Genomic DNA, 20,582 nt, shown 5'->3' on the forward strand with positions numbered 1-20,582 from the left:
TGCCCCTGGGCTCTGTGGATTTGCCCCCAGGGCTGTTCTGGCTGGATCTGCCCCCAGGGCTGTTCTGGCTGGGAGCTGGGGCTCCCTCCAAGCCCATCCTGCTCCCCCTGCAAGGACAGGAACAGCCTGGGAGCTGCTCCTGGGCTGGGCCAAAACCTCCTGGATGAATGTTCAGTGCTCTCTGGATTTAATTTTTAACTTTTCTCCTGTTTGTTTGCTGTTTGCTTGGCCCATTAACCCACTTCTCAAGCTGGGTTCAGCACAGCCTGGCATTCTCCTCTGTTTTTCTGGGGCTCCTGGCATTCCCAGCAGGAATTTCCCCCAGGGTTTTCCTGCTGAGCTCTGCAGCCTCCTTAAAACCAGCCTGGGGTTTGGGAAAGCCTGGCTTTACTGCTGGCATCTCAGGGGAGCTGAGACTGTCCCACTGGCCCAGCACATCCAGGGAATCTGCCAGGGCTGCAGCTCCCACCCCCTGCAAGAGGCACAAGGACTCAAATCTTCTTTTTTGGCAAGCACAGGGGGCCCCACAATTCTTGTTTTTCCATGGAATGAGTCACCCTGGCTTTGTGGCCCACTAAAAGGATGGGAATTGTAACACACTGGGCATTATTCAGTGATTTTTTTAAAGGTTGTCCTGCTCAGCACTTCTTTCCAGGTCTCCTTAGGTTCTCTTTCAGTTTAAAAAGGATTTATTTTTAAGCTTGGTTAAAAAAACTTTTAGTAAAATAATGTATTTAGAGGTTTTTGTACCTTAACAGCTTCTCTAGAACAGACACTGGGATTTTTTTTTAGGAGATATTTTCTTAAACTGGAACTGCTGTTGGGCAAAGCTGCATTTGTTGGAGTTTTTTGGAAGTTTTTGGATGGGAAGGAGGATTTCTGTGAGGGTGCAGCTGCAGCCTGGTGTGTGGGGAAGCTGCTCCAATTCCCCTTTTTTGTGGGGTTTTGTGGTCACTGCAGTGCCAGGGGGGCACTTGGGGTGTCCTGGGGCAGCCCCTCAGCTCCTTCCCCCTCTGAGCACAGTAAAAAAGGAATCCCTGATTATTTCATCTCCCCAAATTCCTTGGCTTTGTCCCAAGGGAGCTCTGCCAGTCCCTGGACTGGTTCTTGTACTGGTTCCCAGTATCCAGCTGCTCCTGCCTCTTGCTGCAGCATTCCCAAATTAATCCCCAATTTTTATTTTTTTTTTCCCACTTGTGCTCCAACTCTGCTGTGCTTTCACAGCCAGGAGGTTGATTTTTGTCAGAGGGGTTTATTTTTAAAGAATAATTTTCTGTTTGGTTTTGAATCTACTGGTTAGATTTGGAGTCCTAACAAGGAAGGATTTTTAAAGCTTATTTTGTCCATGTTGCTGGATCCTGCACACTGGCAAAGCCAAGAATTCCTCTAACAGTATTTTCTATGTTATTAATTGACTAAAAAAAAAAAATGTTTTCTATAGAGAATCTATTTACAAAATGAGCATTTTAGTGATGAAAAATCTGAATGTATGGCAGGCTGTGGATGTGAGGAATGAGAGCAGAAAGGATTTATGTGCCTCTGTATTTTTGTATTTGCTTCCAATAAACCAATGAACCAAAGCTGCTCCTGCCTCATCCCTCTCTCCCCTGGCTGGGGGTGAAATCAGGGATTTAGGGGGATTCTGGTTTTCCAGCTTTGATTATTCCTTGGGGAGGGAAGAGGGATGAAGGGAACAGCTGGAAGTTGATGCAGAAAAATGGGTTTTGTTTCCATGGGTTTCACTGCTCTCCCATCCTCTGAGAATATTCCACCCCTCTGGAGAAAATAAAAAAAAAAATCAGGAATTTTGGATGCAGACAGCAAGTTTAAAAATATTTTAATAAGCTTTTCCAGAATTGCAGACAGGGAAGGGGAGTAAGAGGAGGGAATTACTGACAGTGCAAAATACTGGGTGGGAAAAATGTATCAAACTCATGGGCAGGGTTTGTGTGTGTGTGAGGATTTTACAGCACATTGAACCCTGGGGTTTTGCAAAATGAAAGCAAAGTGAGCAGATTTCCAGGATTTTCAAGAGCTTTAGTAGTGCAATGACTTATTCAGTTATAGTGGCTGCAGTCTGAAACATGAACAGAGTATTGTATAAAACACCAGCATAAACAAAAGGTAAATTAGAATTAAATATTCTTAAAGTCTAGCTGAGCATTACATAGTGGGTTATGGAATGTCAGGTCTAAGTATCACCAAAAAAAAAAAAAAGGAAAGATAAAAAAACAAAGCAACATTCCTGAAAATATGAAAATAGACACAGTGCTGGATTTCACACATGAGCCTGAGACAATTAATCTGGGGAAGGATTTCCAACTTGCAACTGCAAACAAAGAACATCAGAATAAACAAACTGAAAAGAGGATTCTGCTTGTGTGCAAGGAGAAACTTTGGGGTTCTGCTCATTCCCAGAGAGTTAGAGCAGCCTCTGCCTCAGGCATTAATCACTGCAGTCCTTAATTAGCAGAGGCCTTAATGAGCTGCCCAGGGTCATTCCTGGGGCTGGGAGCTGCAGCTTCCCAGCTCTGCTTCATTCCTGATCCCACAGTCCAAAAATCAGCCCAAAGCCACCCCAAACCATTTCCACTGGAACCATAAAAACCCTGAAAAGAACCAGGTAAGGATGAGCAGCACAGCTGGGAGGAGGACACTGGGTTATTCATGGTACAAATGAAGAATTATCCTCAATTTGAACACAGCTGGGCTGAAAAAAGCAACCAAAGAGCAGAATGGATTTGGATTTCCAAAGTTGCTGTGACTCCATCCCACAGCCACAGTTCCCAGTGAGCATCACCCACTTCTGTTAGTGATGAGGGATTTTTGGTTTTCACACTGGAATAATTGCTGCTCTCCCTTCTCCCTGTGCACCAAGACAGAATCCAGGATTTGCCAGGCTGGAAAAGCCCTTTGAGACCATCAGGTCCAACTCTGCCCTGTGTTCATCCTCACAACTCCAGTCCCAGCTGCATTTCCAAGCAGGTGACAACAAACCACAGCTGAACTTGAGATAAGTTCAAGAAACTTGAGGATTTGGCTGCTGTGAAATTTCTCTGGGGAGGAAAAAAAGCCAGGAAATGTGTGCAGTGCAAGCAGCATGCTTAACAGAAATTGAAACATCATTATTTGCCATAAAACAAGAATAATAATAATAAAAAAAAACCAAAACACATTTTCAAAATCAAATGCCTCCTAACCATTCTTATGTTAATTATTTACCAGTTTCTAGGAAGAAAATTAACACGTTGGTGATTAATTTTTAACTCCATTGGTTTGGTTTGGTTTGGGGTGTTTTTTTTTTTTTTTTTTTGGTTTTTTTTTTTTTAGAAAAGACTTCAGCAAAATAAAAGGAAGCTGACATTAGACTCAGGGTATCAACTCTCTCATAAAAGTTTACCAACTGTACAAGGTAAGAAAATTATACAAGCTTTTGTTTTAAGAAAGGACAGTTCAATCAAGACATAAGTACTGTAAAAATCTTTCAAAGGCTACAAAGGAATCTGGAAAAATACAGAATGTATTTCTTTAGCCCAGATAAAAGAATATGGAAAGACATCATTGATGTCAACAATTTTACATAGACAAACCTGACCTGGTTTATTTATTTACCTTTTAAAACTTCTATATATAAAAATAGTTGTGCTCATAACTTTCAGGATTCATGAGGGTTCCTTAATGATGGGATGACATTTTCCTCTCTCCAGCAGGAGTGGAAGTCTCTGTCTTGGTTTTTCCTGTTTTATTTTAACTTCCTGCAAAGCCCCAAATGCTTTGTTCACTAGTACACTGATTAAATGCTGGGGTTTTTTTTACATTAAATGCTGTATTAACACATTCTTTAATGTGTTAGGCTGGGAATATTTTTGCAGCAACCCATTGCTTTGTCCCTTAAATATTTAAGAGCCTTTTATCCCAGAACTACAGCTGCCAGCTCTGAGAGAAATTCAATATTCTGAAAAAAAAAAACCCAAATCACGGGTTCTGAGCCAACTAGAAGATCTCAGGAAACAACAACAACAACAAAAATCTCAGATTGTTTCTGGAACTGGATTTTGGAAGGCAACCCATCAACCCTGAAAATTTTAGACACCCAAAATTTACTCCAAGGAATAAAATCAGCTGCCAGCACCACTCAGTCATCCAAAGTTTCCAGCTCCTCCAGCTTCCCGTGGGAGTTGCTGTCCTGGAAGAACTCTGAAGCTCCTGGGCTCTCCTTGCCACTGCTGTTCATCCTCCTCCTCTTCAGGGGTCTCTCACTCTTCTCCTCCAGCTCAGGCTCGTTCTTGGGGGCAGGGAGGGGCACTTTGGGGTCACTGCAGAGGTTTTGGGGCTCGTAGCCATTTGTATCCAGCTCTGGGTGAGGAGTTTTCTTGCCACTGCAGGGTCCATTGAGGTGCACTCCCTCCTGCTTTGCCTCCTCCTTCCCTGGCACCTCCCCTGGGCCATTGGCAGAGACACCTGGGTGGGAGAGAAAGCCCATCAGCACAGCTCAGCAGAAAGCAGAATTTAAACCCAAATTCACTAAAAATCCAGTGTTCTTTTCCTTCTCCTCACTGTGTGATTGATGTAAACAGGGAGTTTATGGAAATCCTTAACAGGAACAGAGAATGTCCTGGAATCCAGGACTGAGTGCCAGGGTCAGGGGCAGGGCAGGGATGGAGCTGCTGAGCCAGGGCAGGCTGGCATTGAGTGCCAGGGACAGGGACAGGCTCTGCTGAGCCAGGGCAGGCTGGCATTGAGTGCCAGGGGCAGGGACAGGAGCTGCTGAGCCAGGGCAGGCTGGAATTGAGTGCCAGGGACAGGGACAGGCTCTGCTGAGCCAGGGCAGGCTGGCATTGAGTGCCAGGGGCAGCTGAGGCCCCTCTCACCATTCTGGGTGCTGCTGGAGGTGCACTCATCCCTCTCAGACTGGCTGGTGCTGCTGTTGGAAGCTGCAGGTGGAGGTGATGGGGCCCTGCTGGAAGCTGCACTCTCACTCTCGTCCAGGAGCCGATCCATGTAATCCCTGCAGGACACACACAGGCTCAGACTGCTGGGAAACCTGGAAAACCCTGGAAAAACCCTGGGAAAACCCTGGGAAAACCCTGGAAAAACCCTGGAAAAACCCTGGGAAAATCCATGTAATCCCTGCAGGACACACACAGGCTCAGACTGCTGGGAAACCTGGGAAAACCCTGGAAAAACTCTGGAAAAACCCTGGAAAAACCCTGGGAAAATCCATGTAATCCCTGCAGGACACACACAGGCTCAGACTGCTGGGAAACCTGGGAAAACCCTGGAAAAACCCTGGGAAAACCCTGGAAAAACCCTGGAAAAACCCTGGGAAAATCCTGGGAAAATCCATGTAATCCCTGCAGGACACACACAGGCTCAGACTGCTGGGAAACCTGGGAAAACCCTGGAAAAACCCTGGGAAAATTCTTGGGGATACCCTGGAAATACTCCTGGGGAAAGCCTGGAAATATTCCTGGGGATACTCTGGAAATATTCCTGGGGAATTCTCTGGAAATATTTCTGGGAAAACCCTGAAAATATTCCTGCACAAGCTGCAGGTGTGGCCTGGTATGTGGGAAAGGCTTTCCATTGTCTCAGGGCAGGGATAAATGGGAATTGGGGAGGAATTTTCCCATTTTCTCAGGGATAAATGGGAATTGGGGAGGAATTTTCCCATTTTCTCAGGGCAGGGATAAATGGGAATTGGGGAGGAATTTTCCCATTGTCTCAGGGCAGGGATAAATGGGAATTGGGGAGGAATTTTCCCATTTTCTCAGGGATAAATGGGAATTGGGGAGGAATTTTCCCATTTTCTCAGGGATAAATGGGAATTGGGGAGGAATTTTCCCATTTTCTCAGGGATAAATGGGAATTGGGGAGGAATTTTCCCATTTTCTCAGGGATAAATGGGAATTGGGGAGGAATTTTCCCATTTTCTCAGGGATAAATGGGAATTGGGGAGGAATTTTTCCATTGTCTCAGGGCAGGGATAAATGGGAATTGGGGAGGAATTTTCCTATTTTCTCAGGGATAAATGGGAATTGGGGAGGAATTTTCCCATTTTCTCAGGGACAAATGGGAATTGGGGAGGAATTTTTCCATTGTCTCAGGGCAGGGATAAATGGGAATTGGGGAGGAATTTTCCCATTTTCTCTGGGATAAATGGGAATTGGGGAGGAATTTTCCCATTTTCTCAGGGATAAATGGGAATTGGGGAGGAATTTTCCCATTTTCTCAGGGATAAATGGGAATTGGGGAGGAATTTTTCCATTTTCTCAGGGATAAATGGGAATTGGGGAGGAATTTTCCCATTTTCTCAGGGATAAATGGGAATTGGGGAGGAATTTTTCCATTGTCTCAGGGCAGGGATAAATGGGAATTGGGGAGGAATTTTTCCATTGTCTCAGGGCAGGGATAAATGGGAATTGGGGAGGAATTTTCCCATTTTCTCAGGGATAAATGGGAATTGGGGAGGAATTTTCCCATTTTCTCAGGGATAAATGGGAATTGGGGAGGAATTTTTCCATTTTCTCAGGGATAAATGGGAATTGGGGAGGAATTTTTCCACTGACACAGGGCAGGGATAAATGGGAATTGGGGAGGAATTTTCCCATTTTCTCAGGGATAAATGGGAATTGGGGAGGAATTTTCCCATTTTCTCAGGGATAAATGGGAATTGGGGAGGAATTTTTCCATTGTCTCAGGGCAGGGATAAATGGGAATTGGGGAGGAATTTTTCCACTGACACAGGGCAGGGATAAATGGGAATTGGGGAGGAATTTTTCCATTGTCTCAGGGCAGGGATAAATGGGAATTGGGGAGGAATTTTCCCATTTTCTCAGGGATAAATGGGAATTGGGGAGGAATTTTCCCATTTTCTCAGGGATAAATGGGAATTGGGGAGGAATTTTCCCATTTTCTCAGGGATAAATGGGAATTGGGGAGGAATTTTCCCATTTTCTCAGGGATAAATGGGAATTGGGAGGAATTTTCCCATTTTCTCAGGGATAAATGGGAATTGGGCTGTGGCTGCCCCTGGTCCTGGCAGTGCCCAGGGTTGGACATTGGGCTTTGGAGCACTCTGGGTGTCCCTGCTTTAAATTCCCTCCCAACCCCAACCATTCCATAATTCCAAATCCTTTTTGTGCTTCCAAGGTTGATCCCTTCAGGCACTAAACCCTTGGAATTTGCTGAGCCATCAATATCAAATATTGCAGTAAATAAAAATCACATTTTGTGCACAAATGAGGCAAAGTTGAAACCTCCAGAGTTCAAGACATTCCCTTCTCTGCCATTTATTCCAGTGCTCCAGTTTAGGGCAGGGATGGAAGATGGAAACAAAGGGAGCTGGAGGAGAAAAAAGCCTTGGATGTGGTGGGAAGGTTGGATGAACTCCAGAAACAGCTTCTGACACGTCACTGGGCTGGAATTACAGCCTGGATTGCCTGAATTTATCTGCAAAATCATTCAAGAACAGACAAGTCCAGTCCTCAATGACACTGCTGCTGCACAGCAGGAAGAGTTTGGAGTGATTAACCACCAAAAATGGCTAATTTGGGGAAAGGGAAAATAGGGAAAAATGGGAAATAATAGGGGAAATGGAAAATATGGGACATGAAAAGTAGGGGGGAATGGAAAATAGGGGAGAAATTAACAGTAGGGGGAAATGGAAAATAGGGGGAAAATGGAAAATAATAGGGGAAATGGAAAATATGGGACATGAAAAGTAGGGGGGAATGGAAAATAGGGGAGAAATGAACAATAGGGGGAAGTGGAAAATAGAGGGGATAGGAAATAGAGGGAAGTGGAAAATAGGGGGAAAATGGAAAATAGGGGGAAAATAGAAAATAGGGGCAAAGTGGAAAATAGTGGGGGAATAGAAGACAGGGAAAATGGAAAATAGGGGGAAATGAAAACAGGGAAAAACGGAAAATGGGCGGGGAATGGACAATAGGGAAAAATAGAAAATAGGGGAAATGGAAAATAGGAAGGATAAAATGGAAAATAAGGGGAAAAACCCAGCATGAAATGGAAGGAAAGGGGCAGGCAGGCAGTCCCTGCCAGGTAAGAAACTCTCTGTAACACCCCAAAGTCCCAGATGGGAACTCTGGGTGTCCCAGAGCTCTGAAATGTTTGGAGAAACAAGAATATTCCAAAGAAGGATGACCAGAGGAGCCAGGAAGAAATGAGGAATGCAAATAATAGTAAAAAAGTTTGGCAAGAGGCAGTGGAAAGAGTGGGGCAGGAAAATCAGAGCTTTGGAATGAAGGGCAGCACAACAAGCTCTGCTCACACATTCCCTCTTTCCTCAGCAAGGAAAATGGGAAAAGGAGCTTTGGGAATCCCAAATCCCCTGGGATTTGCTGTTGGGAATGGGAAAAGGAGCTTTGGGAATCCCAAATCCCCTGGGATTTGCTGCTGGGAATGGGAAAAGGAGTTTTTGGGAAACCCCAAATCCCCTGGGATTTGCTGGTGGGAATAGGAAAAGGAGTTTTTGGGAATCCCAAATCCCCTGGGATTTGCTGTTGGGAATGGGAAAAGGAGTTTTTGGGAATCCCAAATCCCCTGGGATTTGCTGTTGGGAATGGGAAAAGGAGTTTTTGGGAATCCCAAATCCCCTGGGATTTGCTGTTGGGAATGGGAAAAGGAGTTTTTGGGAATCCCAAATCCCCTGGGATTTTCTGGTCAGAATGGGAAAAGGAATTTTGGGAATCCCCAAATCCCCTGGGATTTGCTGTTTTTTGGGAACTCTCAAATCCCCTGGGATTTGCTGATTTTTGGGAACTCCCAAATCCCCTGGGATTTGCTGTTTTTTGGGAACTCCCAAATCCCCTGGGATTTGCTGTTTTTTGGGAATCCCAAATCCCCTGGGATTTTCTGGTCAGAATGGGAAAAGGAACTTTAGGAACCCCCAAATCCCCTGAGATTTGCTGTTTTTTGGGAATCCCAAATCCCAAATCCCTGGTGGGAATGATGGATAAACAATGCACCACAAATTCCACTTAAATTTGAAATCCAGGCTTTTGTTTAGAAAATCTATTTAACCCAGGCAGCATTTAAAAAGAAAACCAACCAAATCCCAACAAAACTCAGACTAAACTTGTTCCTCAGTGCACAGTATTGGCCTTACCCCAAATAAATATATTTTACAGATTATTTATACACATTTACGATTTTTTTTTTTTTAACACTCGGGCTGCAAATCAAACCTCTGAATCCCTGAATTTTCAACTGCCAGCTGAAGATATATATTAAAAAAAAAAAAAAAAATCAAAATTCCACCCCCAAGAAGATAAAATCAGGCAGATCTTACGTGACCCCAGGGTGCAGGTTGTATTTTTTCTTGCCAAAACGGGTTTGCTGAGCGAAGAAATCGTAACGTTCCGACTTTTTCCACATGTAATAAAAAGCCACACACTCCCCCACAGAGCGAGTCCTCACCTGGCAGCACAGGTAACACACCTGGGTCAACCTTAAAATATTTCTGATCCCCTCCAAAAATTCAGTATTTCTAGTAAAAAAAGTGTTAAATTTGAAGTTAAAGTTGCTCGGAAATGGAAAAATTGGCGGTTTGAAATGTTGAAATTGAGGGTTTTTGTTTTTTTTTTTGGGGGGGGGGGTTAAAAGGTTGGAGAAGCTCCAGGTGGAAAATTTCAGAGTTAGGATCTGGATTTTTGTATTTTCAGTTATAAAATTTGGGGGGTTGAGAAAGTAAATTGTAAATTTTGGGGTAAAATTCTGTCTCTGGTTGGGGTCCTGTTTATGGGATTTTTAATGTCTCTTTCAAGCCAAACCTGGATTTTGTGATTTTACAGCAAAAATTCAATTATTTTCTTCATTTTTTTTATGAAGGACAACATTTAGACATAATGACTTTGTTTTAAAAATGTAAAAAAGTGAGAATTGTATTAAAAATTTACCTTATTTGCCTGAATCACATGGAAATCTTTGCCATAGACTTTCAGCCCTTGTTCAAAATTCCTGCATTCCTCTTCTGTCCACACAGATAATTCTTCTATAGGAAAATCCAAAATAAAAAGCAATAAAGATTAAAAAAAAAAAAAAAAAAAAAAAATTCATTTTATATAGCAGGAGTTTGGATGGTATAGTCTGGAAAATCAAAGATTTATTTGCTCCTTTATTGAGAATTAATTCATTTTTTAAAGTTGGATTTTGGAAAATAAAAGGTTAATTTGGTCCTTTATTTAGGATTATTTCATTTTATATAGCAGGGCTTTTAATGTTATATTTAGTAAAAAAAAATAGGTTAATTTGCTCCTTTATTGAGAATTATTTAATTTTATGTATCAGGGCCTTTCATGTTATATTTTTCATAATAAAAGGTGAATTTGCTCTTTTTGTTTTAATTATTTCATTTTACACAGCAGGGATTTTAATGTTATAAAAGAAATTTATTTAGAAAATATTAAAAATATAAATTCTTAAATATTTTTATAATTATAAATTACAATTTTAAAATATTATAAAAATATTTAGAAAAGGTGAATTTGCTCCTTTATTGAGAATTATTTTATTTTATATAGCAGGGTTTTTAATGTTATATTTTGCAAAAGAAAAGGTAAATTTGCTCCTTTTTTTGGATAATTTCATTTTATCTGGCAGGGGTTTTAATGTTATAAAATTATTTATAAAAGAAAACATTAGAAAATATAAATTATTGTAAAATATGATAAAATATTTGTAAAAGAAAAGGTGAATTTGCTCCTTTATTTTGGATTAATTCATTTTATGTAGCAGGGTTTTTAATGTTATATTTTGGAAAATAAAGTGTTAATTTGCTTTTTTATTTAAGATTATTTCATTTTATGTATCAGGGTTTTTAATGTCATATTTTGGAAAATCAAATTATAATATTCCCCTTTATTGAGAATTATTTCATTTAATATAGCAGGGTTTTTTATGTTATATTGTGTAAAATAAAGTGTTAATTTGCTTTAAGATTATTTCATTTTATGTATCAGGGTTTTTAATAACTTAATTCTTTCTTTAATTCTTTATTGAGAATTATTTCCTTTTTGATGTTTTTTGCATTACTTTGATACCTGGAAAGATCTGAAAAAACCACAAGAAAATCCCTAAAATTCCAGTTGGGAAGAATTTCAATGTAAAATTCTCAGTCATTTCTATGAAATTTGAATTTCCACATTTGGCAGAGAAGAAGGAGAGAGTTTTCAGAGAATTGGGAAATTCCAGCCCTGCTCACCTCTGGCTGCTTTGACATTAAACCTCAACCTCCTCAAGGATTCCTCAGGGTCAAAATTGCACTTCACCAGTTCATAGAGAGCCTGCAGGGAGGAAAATTCACATTTAGCCAAATTCCCCAATGGAAAATAAACCTTTGCAATCAGCACAGGGCAATGGCACATCTGTCCAGTGGGGAATTTTTATTTATAGAACCAGGAAAATGCCCAGAGAGCTGCACTGTGTCACCCCCTGCACACATTTGTATAATTGATGGAGAGATTTTGAAATTATTTCATCCACTACACACATTTGTATAATTGATGGAGGATTTTGAAATTATTTCATCCACTACACACATTTGTATAATTGATGGAGAGATTTTTAAATTATTTCACCCACTACACAAATTTGTACAATTGATGGAAGTTTGTTTTTTTTAACTATTTCATCCACTACACACATTTGTATAATTGATGGAGGATTTTGAAATTATTTCATCCACTACACACATTTGTACAATTGATGGAGAGATTTTGAAATTATTTCATCCACTACACACATTTGTACAATTGATGGAGGATTTTTGAAATTATTTCATCCACTACACACATTTGTATAATTGATGGAGAGATTTTGAAATTATTTCACCCACTACACACATTTGCACAATTGATGGAAGTTTGTTTTTTTTAACTATTTCATCCACTACACACATTTGTATAATTGATGGAGAGATTTTGAAATTATTTCATCCACTACACACATTTGTATAATTGATGGAGAGATTTTGAAATTATTTCACCCACTACACAAATTTGTACAATTGATGGAGGATTTTTTAAACTATTTCATCCACTACACACATTTGTACAATTGATAGAGGAATTTTTTTTCAATTATTTCATCCACTCTACACATTTGTACAATTGATGGAGAGATTTTTTTTTAAACTATTTCATCCATTACACTCATTTATAAAACTGATGGAAAGATTTTTTAAAATTATTTCATCCACTACACACATTTGTACAATTGATGGAGGATTTTTGAAATTATTTCATCCACTACACACATTTGTACAATTGATGGAGGATTTTTGAAATTATTTCATCCACTACACACATTTGTATAATTGATGGAGGATTTTGAAATTATTTCATCCACTACACACATTTGTATAATTGATGGAGAGATTTTGAAATTATTTCATCCACTACACACATTTGTACAATTGATGGAGGATTTTTGAAATTATTTCATCCACTACACAAATTTGTACAATTGATGGAGAGATTTTTTGAAATTATTTCATCCACTACACACATTTGTACAATTGATGGAGGTTTTTTTAAACTATTTCATCCACTACACAAATTTGTACAATTGATGGAAGTTTGTTTTTTTTAACTATTTCATCCACTACACACATTTGTACAATTGATGGAGGAATTTTTTTTCAATTATTTCATCCACTCTACACATTTGTACAATTGATGGAGAGATTTTTTTTTAAACTATTTCATCCATTACACTCATTTATAAAACTGATGGAAAGATTTTTTTAATTATTTCACCCACTACACAAATTTGTACAATTGATGGAAGTTTGTTTTTTTTAACTATTTCATCCACTACACACATTTGTACAATTGATGGAGGAATTTTTTTTTTCAACTATTTCATCCATTACACACATTTATAAAATTAATTGAGGGGGTTTTTTTAACTATTTCACCCACTACACAAATTTTATAAAATTAATGGAGGATTTGGTTTTTTTTTAACTATTTCATCCACTGCACACATCTGTAAAATTGATGGAGAGATTTTTTTTTAAACTATTTAATCCACTACATACATTTGAGCAACTGATGGAGGAATTTTTTTTAAAACTATTTCACCCACTATACTCATTTGCACAATTGATGGAAGTTTTTTTTTTAAAACTATTTCACCCACTACACACATTTGTAAAATTGATGGAGAGATTTTTTTTTTTTTTTTAATTTTTTCATCCATTCCACATGTTTGTAAAATTGATGTGTAAGGGTTTTTTTTGGGGGGGGGTATGGAGAAAAAAAATTAAGAGTGCATTCACAGAGAATTTTATAATTGAAAAATTCTGTACCTGAGAGAATTAATTCATACCTAAAATAAAAACTGATTTTATTTCATGTCTATTACACATTTTTTTTTATATAAACAACACTAAACCCAAGTTAATTTAATATTCACTGAGAAATAAAATTCAAAAAAAACTCATCCACTTTCTATTCCCACAAGGAACAATAAAAATTTTTCAAACCCAATTTTACCTCTGAGGAGTAAATAAAAATAAAAAGATGATTAATTATAGAAAATAAATTCAATTATGATTTTTTTTTCTGTACCTGCTCATTGTCTTTAATGTGGGATCCCTCAGGAATTGCATCCAGACCTTTCTCCTCCCCCGTGCGCCTCGAGGCTTCGCTCAGAAATTCAATCACTTTATCCTCTGGTAAAAAATCAGGATTCCAGAGCAGCTGATCATCATTTTCATACACTGGAGAAATAAGAAAAAAAGAATTAGAATGAAATTAAAACATTAGAAATGTATTTGTTGTGTCTGATCAATCTTGGAACACGTAGGTAAAAGTTGGTGGGTGAAGATCCAAAATAATTTGGATTTTTGGACTTTTGAGTTCTGGATTTTACAACTCATCCTGCAATTCCAGAATTTTCATCTCCATCTTTTCCAGAGCTTTCAGAGGAATTTAAAAGCAGGAAAGTGAAATTAATGTGGGCCAAGTGAGATATTCCCTGATTATCCCCCAGTTTTATTTTGGAAGAGGCAAGCTTTGGATTGTAACAGAATAAAGTGAAATTCTGGCTATTAAACAGGAAAATATCCAGATTTTTTCTGAGGGATTCAACAACCTGAGGAAGAGCAGCAGGAAAGGAATTTGAAGATTCCAAGAGGAATGGTTGGGAAAGCACAGTCAGCAAAGGACGGGGGGAGCTCAGGAGGCTGAAAAAGGATTTTATCATGGAAATAAATACAAATAAAACCCTAAAAGTGGCAAAGAAAATGATTTAAAATGTCTTGAAAAGCAAGCAGCTCTGTTTCACCCAGAACACATTTTGGGAACAGCTCCCAGGAGTTTTCTGGGAGGTTTTTACACCAGAGGTTCCAACTCAGCTGATGTTTGGCTGCTCATTCCAGGAAAAAAAAAAAAAAAAAAAAAAAAAAAGAAGATTTCTAGGAACCTTCAGAGAATCCTGGAATGGTTTGGGTTGGAAAAGACCTTAAAAATCATCCAATTCCATGGATTCCAAGGATCCAGGAGAACCCACAACTTCTCTGGGTAACTGAGCAAAAACTTGGATTGTAGGAAGGCTCCAGCTTTTGTGGTGGTTATTTCAAAATTAATTATACAAAACTACAAAAAAAAAAAATCATTTTTATTGTCCTGCAGTGTGAGCAAATTCTTAGGAATTTCCTAATAAATTTCCTTTTATGCTTTTCATGGGTTTAAACTGGATCTGCCTTTCCTGACAGAGCCTCTGCTTGGGATGAAGGGAAATATTTGTAGGGAAAAAAATAATCCATAAAAGCAGAATATTTTATTCCTGATGGAAGAGGTACAAAATGTGAAAACCAAAGGTGCTGGTACCACCCTTTTAATGTGATAATCCAGTTCCTATTTCTCCATTAGCTGTTTTATTTCCAATAAAATAAATCTCCAAGTGAAGATGTTGTGTGGATCACTAAATCACAATTTTTTAATCAAGAATAAAATCCTTTTTTTCCTCTTCCTCCAGCTCTGCTGAAGCACAGGCTGAGCTATAATTTGATGATGGTGGCTCTAATTATCACTCATTTATTAAGACACAGGACACCAATCAAATCTTTTCTTTCTCCTAATCAGACATCAATCCCAAATATCAATAAATGATCAAATCTCACCTTTTTCATTCTCTTTGTATTTGCAGGTGCCAGCTGGAATTTCAGCTTGAAACATGGAGCCCACCATGATTTCCTGAGTGGCAAGAAAAAGAAGAAGTGAAGCAAACCCTGAGATTTTTTTTTTTTTTTTTTTGTTAGCAAACAGGAACATGAGCACATCTTTTTCTCCTCCCCTCTTAAAATTTTCATTGTTTCAAATCTAAAAATGCAACGTTTGAAACAACTATACGAAAATGGATTTTTTTTTTTACTGTTTAGGGAAGATTTAAAGATTTTTTATTATCAAAACTTTCCTATTTATGGGGAAAACCAGGATTGAGGTGCTCCATAAAGCACAATAACAGATTAATTATTGAATCATGGAATGTGAGATGAATATTTACCTTTTTCCAATCTTCTGAGGGAATATAATCTTCATCCTCTTCAGATTCCTCCTCAATTTCACTATCTGCAAGGAATTTTGCAGCCATGGAAGGTCAGAAGAGCAGAGGCTGAGCCTGCAGCTCTTATCTCACCCCAGCAGGGCCAGGGACAATTTTGGGGACAAAATTGACACTTTTGGGGACAAGATTAAAAAATTGACCCACCCACATTTACATGAAGATACAAGCTCTGAGGAATTAAAATAGAAATAAACACATCCCTGAATTTTGTTACTAAATTCCAATTTCCTTCAGCTTGGAATGATCCCAATTTGTGGGAATATTTTTATTTTTACAGTTCCTTTTCCTGGCTTGATTGCTGCTGTTCTTTTGGAGGGAATTTCAGGTAGGTCTCAGCAGGAGGTGGGAGAAATTTGGGATAAGGATTGGGAGGAATTAATCTCTTTATGATACAGACCAGGATGTGATAGAGTAGAATTCAAATTATTTCTGGATTAAATGACATTTTATACACAGCTGAAAGCTGTAAAAAACCACTAAACCTAATGCAAGACAGTTGAATTAAATTAATTTTGTGCTTAAAAATAGGAATTCATTGAAGGTAGTTGCAATCTTTTGCACAGCTACACACTTGGCAGTTGTTCATTTAAATTTAAATGTTCCTTGGCTAATTTGGATTTTGTTCATTTAAATTTAAAGGCTCCTTGGCAATTTTGGATTTAAATAAACTGCAAATTAAAAACTGCATTTCTACAAAGTTGTTATTAAGAATAATCAAGTGTAAGGCATGGTGAGGAATTTTTTTTATTTGTTCAATCCCAGAAGAGAAAGAATTACAAATAATTCTTTATTAAAAATATAAAAAATTACAAATAGCAAGAGGAAGTTTCACTGAAATAAGATGAAATATTTGTTTTGCCAAGCAGCCCAAAAGGGTCAGATCCCATCAGGGGAGATCCAGGGAAATCAGAGTCAGGTGGATGCAAAATCAATTTATAAAGAAAATAAGAATGAAAATGATCAGTTTAACAGAATCAAAAATGGAATTCTTGAGCCAATTTTCCTCTTTGTGACCCTCCCTTCTCCATTATTTCAAGGTTAACAATTCTTGGCCTTTCCCAGATTTTATCACTCTTCAGTTTCTGGGGTTTATTTGTAGGAAATTTTAAAATCTGTATTTTATTTGTAGGAAATTTCTGTTGATTTTTCCCTTGAGGAGGATTTTTCCCTCAGGACTCTGAGCTCCTTTGGCTGAGGGCAGAGCCCAAACTTTGGCAAATAATCAGAGCACACCAATTAATTGTAACCTGGAAAATTCCAATTTCGAATTATTTCAATTATTTCAATTTTTCAATTCTTTCAATTCCCAGCAGCAGCAGCAGTGCCATGAAGAGGAAAAGTCCCTGTTTTTAGGGATGCCAGTGCATTTGTGGCACAGAGCACTGGGATTTTAGGCTGGGATTAAACTGGACTCACTGGTATCAAAATATTTACAGGAGGGAGATCCAGGCAAATCAGAGTCAGGTGGATGCAAAATCAGTTTGTAAAAAAAATAAGAATGAAAATGGATTTTATTTCTAGGTAATTTCAGTTGATTTTTCCCTTGAGGAGGATTTTTCCCTCAGGACTCTGAGCTCCTTTGGCTGAGGGCAGAGCCCAAACTTTGGCAAACAATCAGAGCACACGAATTAATTGCAACCTGGAAAATTTAACTTATTTCAATTTTGAATTATTTCAATTTTTCAATTTTCAGCAGCATGAAGAGGAAAAGTCCCTGTTTTTAGGGATGCCAGTGCATTTGTGGCACAGAGCACTGGGATTTTAGGCTGGGATTAAACTGGACTCACTGGTATCAAAATATTTGCAGCGCCGAGGGCGAATCAGCTCCTGGGGGTCCTGGGGGGCCCCAGGGGGGGCTGGGTCATCATTGGAGGATTGGGTCTCATCTTCCTGCCCTGAGGAATCTTTGATGGTCTCCTCCTGCCACAAAATCAAATCAAAATTAATCATGGAATAAATTAGGTGTGTTTGGTAGGGTGAAATTTGATTTTTTTTTTGGTCAGGATTGGTAATATTCAAGCTTAAATGTCTATTGATTTGTGGTTCGTCCTATCTGTGCTGCCACAAATGTAAATTTTTTAATGTGTGAACTCATTCTGAGGTTTTTTAAATAGGTAAAAATATGAATTTTTGGGGTTTTTTAAGCCTTGTGGTTTTTATTGAATTTAATTTCACCTGAAATTTTACTTTGGTGTTTAATGCTCTTTCTTAGGAATTTTCAATAAAAAGGGGAGGATTAAAGTGAAAATGGAACCTTCCATAAAAAGGGGAGGATTTAGGTGGAAATGGAAATTTCCTTAAAAAATTCCTGTGAATTGAGTGGTTCAACCCCACAGGAACAGCACATTGAGTGATTAAAAATCTGCATAAATTCCTTTATCAGAATAAATTTATTAGAATAAATTATTTTTTTTTCCTTAATTAGTAACATTTTAATGTGTGAACATATTCTAAGGTTGTTTTCCAGCAGATCAATCCAGAAATATGAACCCAAATAAAATCTTAATTTTTGCTTTTTTCAATCCTCTTGTTTTTTACTGAATTCCATTTCACTTGAAACTTTACTTTGTTGTTTAAAGCCCTTTCTTAGGAATTTTCAATAAAAAGGGGAGGATTTAAGTGAAAATAGAACTTTCCATAAAAAATCCATGTGAATTGAGTGGTTCAGAACACTGAGCCCAGACCAAAAATTCTAATTTATTTATAGACAAACCACCACAAACTACACGAATTATTACAAGCAGAGAAAAATAAAAATCTAAATCTATTTTAAATTGATTTTTTGTGCTTGCAAGGCTGCTGTCTGTGCTTCCTGCTGTTTGTCACATGTGCAGCTCAAAGCAGATTAAAAATAGAAAGCACCAAGAGCAGGGAGTGATTCCATCACTGCTCCCACTGCAGGGCCAGCACAGCAACTGGGAGGGACTGGGAGGGACTGGGAGGGACTGGGAGGGACTGGGATGGGCTGGGATGGGCTGGGATGGGCTGGGGAGGGACTGGGATGGGCTGGGGTGGACTGGGAGGGACTGGGATGGACTGGGATGGGCTGGGGTGGGCTGGGAGGGACTGGGATGGGCTGGGATGGGCTGGGATGGGCTGGGGAGGGACTGGGAGGGACTGGGAGGGACTGGGATGGGCTGGGATGGGCTGGGATGGGCTGGGGAGGGACTGGGATGGGCTGGGGTGGGCTGGGAGGGACTGGGATGGACTGGGATGGGCTGGGGTGGGCTGGGAGGGACTGGGATGGGCTGGGATGGGCTGGGATGGGCTGGGGAGGGACTGGGAGGGACTGGGAGGGACTGGGATGGGCTGGGGTGGACTGGGATGGACTGGGATGGGCTGGGATGGGCTGGGAGGGGCTGGGATGGGCTGGGAGGGGCTGGGAGGGGCTGGGAGGGACTGGGAGGGACTGGGAGGGACTGGGAGGGACTGGGATGGACTGGGAGGGACTGGGAGGGACTGGGAGGGACTGGGAGGGACTGGGAGGGACTGGGAGGGACTGGGATGGACTGGGATGGACTGGGAGGGACTGGGATGGGCTGGGGAGGGTCTGACCCCAGTGCTAGGATGGGCTGGACTGGGCTGGACTAGGAAGGTCTGATCCCAGTGCTGGGATGGAATAGACTGGGATGGACTGGGATGGGCCTGATCCCAATGCTGAGATGGACTGGACTGGGTTAAACTGGGATGGGCCTGATCCCAGTACTGGGATGGGCTGAACTGGGATGGACTGGGATGGGATCCCTTTCCACGAGGACATTTTCCTGAAGGAATTCTCCCTAAGGAATTCTCCAGAAGGAATTCTCCAGAATGAATTCCCCTAAGGAATTCTCCAGATGGAATTCTCCAGAAGGAATTCTCCCTAAGGAATTCTCCAGAATGAATTCCCCTAAGGAATTCTCCAGATGGAATTCTCCAGAAGGAATTTTCCAGAAGGAATTCTCCAGAAGGAATTCCCCTAAGGAATTCTCCAGATTGAATTCTCCAGAAGGAATTTTCCAGAAGGAATTCTCCCTAAGGAATTCTCCAGAAGGAATTCCCCTAAAGAATTCTCCAGAATGAATTCCTCTAAGGAATTCTCCAGAAGGAATTCCCCAGAATGAATTGTCCCTAAGGAATTCTCCAGAAGGAATTCTCCAGAAGGAATTCCCCAGAAGGAATTCCCAGAATTAATTCTCCAGAATGAATTCTCCAGAAGGAATTCCCCAGAATGAATTCTCCAGAAGGAATTCTCCAGAAGGAATTCCCCAGAATGAATTCTCCAGAAGGAATTCTCCAGAAGGAATTCTCCCTAAGGAATTCTCCAGAAGGAATTCCCAGAAGGAATTCTCCAGAATGAATTCCCCTAAGGAATTCTCCAGATGGAATTCTCCAGAAGGAATTCCCCAGAATGAATTCTCCCTAAGGAATTCTCCAGAAGGAATTCTCCAGAAGGAATTCCCCTAAGGAATTCTCCAGATGGAATTCTCCAGAAGGATTTCTCCAGAAGGAATTCTCCAGAAGGAATTTTCCAGAAGGAATTTTCCAGAAGGAATTTTCCAGAAGGAATTCCCCAGAATGAACTCTCCAGGAGGATTCTCCCTGCAGCCCCCCTGTCCCAGCAGTTCCCCCCTGTGCTGTCCCTTTCCTGGCCAGCCCAGCTCTGGATGTTCCTCTGAACCACCTGCTCCATCTGCCAGGGCAGCCTGGCAATCCCTGAGCTTCCTCCTCCCTCTCTGCCATTCCAGGGCTTCTAAAATAGGGAAAGGAACCAAAAGCACAGAATGGATTTTTTTAAAAAGGTACATTAGAAATGAAATCTCTACATTTTGTGTCATTGATAATTCCAAGGGGTTTGTGTCTTAATGGAATTCAGGATGCTGCAGCTGTGCCTGTGACAGGATTTTACATTCCAAGCAGGAAAAACTCTTTTTTAAAATCAGAAAATTATTTGAAGAGAACACAGAGAAGGAGTTTGAAGAAGCTAAGCTCAAAACTAAACATTTTGCAGA

General features: G+C 39.9%; 1 protein-coding gene across 5 annotated transcripts in view; it reads right to left on the bottom strand.

Annotated features, from left to right (window-relative positions):
* Window positions 1-1,820: 1,820 nt before the first annotated feature.
* The window catches only part of MIER1 (MIER1 transcriptional regulator), a 38,658-nt gene continuing 19,896 nt past the window's right edge, over window positions 1,821-20,582 (bottom strand). For 3 of the 5 annotated variants that reach the window (XM_079314465.1, XM_079314463.1, XM_079314461.1), the window contains 9 exons: window positions 17,379-17,511; window positions 15,532-15,596; window positions 15,149-15,221; window positions 13,593-13,744; window positions 11,222-11,303; window positions 9,918-10,012; window positions 9,311-9,438; window positions 4,872-5,008; window positions 1,821-4,461 (listed from right to left, as the gene is read on the bottom strand). In XM_079314465.1, the coding sequence (XP_079170591.1) occupies window positions 4,136-4,461; window positions 4,872-5,008; window positions 9,311-9,438; window positions 9,918-10,012; window positions 11,222-11,303; window positions 13,593-13,744; window positions 15,149-15,221; window positions 15,532-15,596; window positions 17,379-17,511 (1,191 nt within the window). In that variant the 3' untranslated portion in view covers window positions 1,821-4,135. The remainder of the gene's footprint in view (window positions 4,462-4,871; window positions 5,009-9,310; window positions 9,439-9,917; window positions 10,013-11,221; window positions 11,304-13,592; window positions 13,745-15,148; window positions 15,222-15,531; window positions 15,597-17,378; window positions 17,512-20,582) is intronic. The other 2 variants (XM_079314462.1, XM_079314464.1) reach the window with 2 other exon arrangements.

This window comes from Erithacus rubecula (assembly GCF_903797595.1).
Source record: "Erithacus rubecula genome assembly, chromosome: 10".
In the NCBI taxonomy this organism is placed as follows: Eukaryota; Metazoa; Chordata; class Aves; order Passeriformes; family Muscicapidae; genus Erithacus; species Erithacus rubecula.